Source organism: Mandrillus leucophaeus, unplaced genomic scaffold (assembly GCF_000951045.1).
Source record: "Mandrillus leucophaeus isolate KB7577 unplaced genomic scaffold, Mleu.le_1.0 Scaffold926, whole genome shotgun sequence".
NCBI classification, from domain to species: domain Eukaryota; kingdom Metazoa; phylum Chordata; class Mammalia; order Primates; family Cercopithecidae; genus Mandrillus; species Mandrillus leucophaeus.
In genome coordinates, this window is record NW_012110097.1 from 690,593 (window position 1) to 693,014 (window position 2,422).

At 53.8% G+C, this 2,422-nt stretch overlaps 1 protein-coding gene across 1 annotated transcript in view; it reads left to right on the forward strand.

The window, feature by feature from the left end:
• Positions 1-1,839: 1,839 nt before the first annotated feature.
• EBF3 (early B-cell factor 3) overlaps positions 1,840-2,422 on the forward strand; it is a 7,903-nt gene continuing 7,320 nt past the window's right edge. Inside the window, exons 1-2 of the mRNA XM_011970046.1 lie at positions 1,840-1,864; positions 1,968-2,256. Coding sequence (XP_011825436.1) covers positions 1,840-1,864; positions 1,968-2,256 — 314 coding nt within the window. The remainder of the gene's footprint in view (positions 1,865-1,967; positions 2,257-2,422) is intronic.

The window sequence follows — 2,422 nt, forward strand, 5'->3', positions numbered from 1 at the left end:
TAATAGTCTAGAAGAGAAGCCAGTTTCTTTCTTTCTTCTTTTTTTTATCTGTTTTTATTTCTACATGGCCCCTAGCTATGCCCTGGGCAGCCTTGCCGCCCAGCAGTTTTCTCTTCATTTCAATGTCCTAAAGAAAATGCAAATTTCTACAGTGTGGCCTTTTTAAAAAGTTAAATTAGCAACAGCTTTAAGTGACTCCATTAGTATGGAAAACATACGCATGTTTAATGTGGGAATAGCTTCCTTTTAACGGGACTCATTCTGGTGTGTACATTTAGCAAACCCTTAGAGTTGGTAAAGAATCTCTTCGTGGCCGAATTTGTAGCCAGAGGTGCACCCTCCCCCTTCCAGCCCCGGAGTGCGCCAGCGTTCCTGGGGGGAGAGGAGGGGTGCGTCCCGCCGCCGCGCGCTGCCGGACCTAGTCCGCTGACTTGGATCCCTTAGAAGCCGCGCGAATGTGCGCGAAAGGGTTTGTGCAGGCTGGAAGGGAGGAGAGCTTGACACATTTCTGTCCAAGAGCGGTATGCTCTTCCTTCCCTCCCGGTCTCAACGTCACAGTCCCCGGAGCTGAGTTAATTACCCGGGTGGACTACCTGGCCCGGCCGCCGGCACCCACCGCCCCACTTTTGCGCACCAAAACGGGTGTATACACTCTGTTAAGGTGCTGTGAAGGAGTGAGATCGGGTAGCCGAGGAGGAGGACATTAGTACATCGGTGACCGTGGCCACCCTTTCCGACCGTGCCCACTGTGGCTCTCCACCACCCCAACTTCCTTTACTCGTGTTGGCAAACCGCGGTTGCAAACTAGAATTTTATTGGCAAACTTTTGTGCACAGTTAGCTTCCAGAAGAGGGTATTTAATTCTGTCATGAGGTCTGGCCGCCCCCTCCTTTCCCTTCAAGCCAGTGGCATGGCACTCCACACCCGTCCATGAAAGAGTTAAGATTTATGGTATGCTGGAGAGGTCTTGTTAGGATGTAATCTGCATTTTTTAACTACTGCGTAATAAAAAGTGAGAAGTTTTGAGACACCTTTCTTGATTATACCTTTGGCGATACTTTAGGTTTTACATTTAATTTGCATTTTGTTCTTGGTGAATATTGAAGTCTTGAGTGGAGGATTGAATTTTATTAGGACATCTGGACTGACAATATCAAATCAGACACCAGTGTCCCAAAGCATGCTAAAATTTCAGAGTTAATTAGAACGCAGTGTGTTTAATTAAAGCCAATTATAATATTTGAAATTATCTGATCGATCCGTGTTTGTACAGTTTGGGTCTGTTTAGGTGTTGATTGGCGTACTTTGCGCGCCATTCGATCTCGGAACTTCTCTGGGGAAAGTTTGCTTTGTAAACTGGCGGGGGCGGGCCGGCGCGGAATCGGCGTCTCCCCAGCCGGCTCGGGCGCATCCAGCCGGACTGCTTTTCCGGGCGCCGCTGAACGCAGCTCGAGAAATCCCAGCTCGTTGCTAAACCGATGGGCCTTTTCGGGTCCGAGGGACCTCGCCACGCACCAGCTGTCTTTTGCAGCTCGGTTGGTCCTCCGGAGCATCTTTACAGAGAAGCAACCTTTAGGGTTGCCGGGTGCGTTGGGAGAAGCCCAAGCTGGCCAGTGTTTGATTTGGGGTTTTCGCTCAGGTAGAAGAGCCCCCAGAGCTGACTCGTGGGGTCAACCAAAGTGACCGAAGGAATCCGAGAAAAGTTAGGACAAGGAAACAATAATTAACTGTTTCCCTTCTAATTTCGCACGCTGCAGGAGCCGAGGCACACCCCGGCGTTTTCGCCCCGCTTGCAGCGCCCATAGTTTTCCAGCGAGAGGTCTGAGCGAGTTCCAGGTCATGTCCGTCGCCCCCTGCGGGGCGGGCACTTAGAGCGGAGGTTTCTCTCCAGCAAGGGCGTTCGCGTGGCGCTTGGTATCTAGGCCTTCTGCCCGGTGCCGGGCTTGGTCCGACCCTTGCTCACGCAGGTGGGCGGCAATTAGGACTAGGCGGCGTGTGGCGGTTTCCGCGCGTCTCCGGGGTCAGGGCGTCAGCTCGGACTAGGTGCTCTGGTCGCGCAGGAGCCAGGGCCCAGCTGCTGGGGCCGGCAGGACCCCTGGCGGACACCTGCCCCGGGGTGGGTAGGAGCCCAGGTTGCTCGGCTCCCGGCTCCCGGCTGCGCAGCGGCACTCCACTCTCCCCACCCCAGGAGGCGCTGTTTGTCAAACTTGGCTGGAGGCGCCTGCACGTTCTCACTTGGAAGCTGAGCTTTCTCCGGTACTGGGGGTCGGGCTTCAGGAATCTTAGCCGTACAGAATAAATATTAGGGGGAGGAGGCAGTGCAGAGAACAGGGGTCTGGGGCCCTTCAGTTTTTGCTTTTTACCCGTGAACCCAACAGGGCATCTTTCCTTCCAGCGCAGGGCAGAGGCGCCCGTTGGTTCG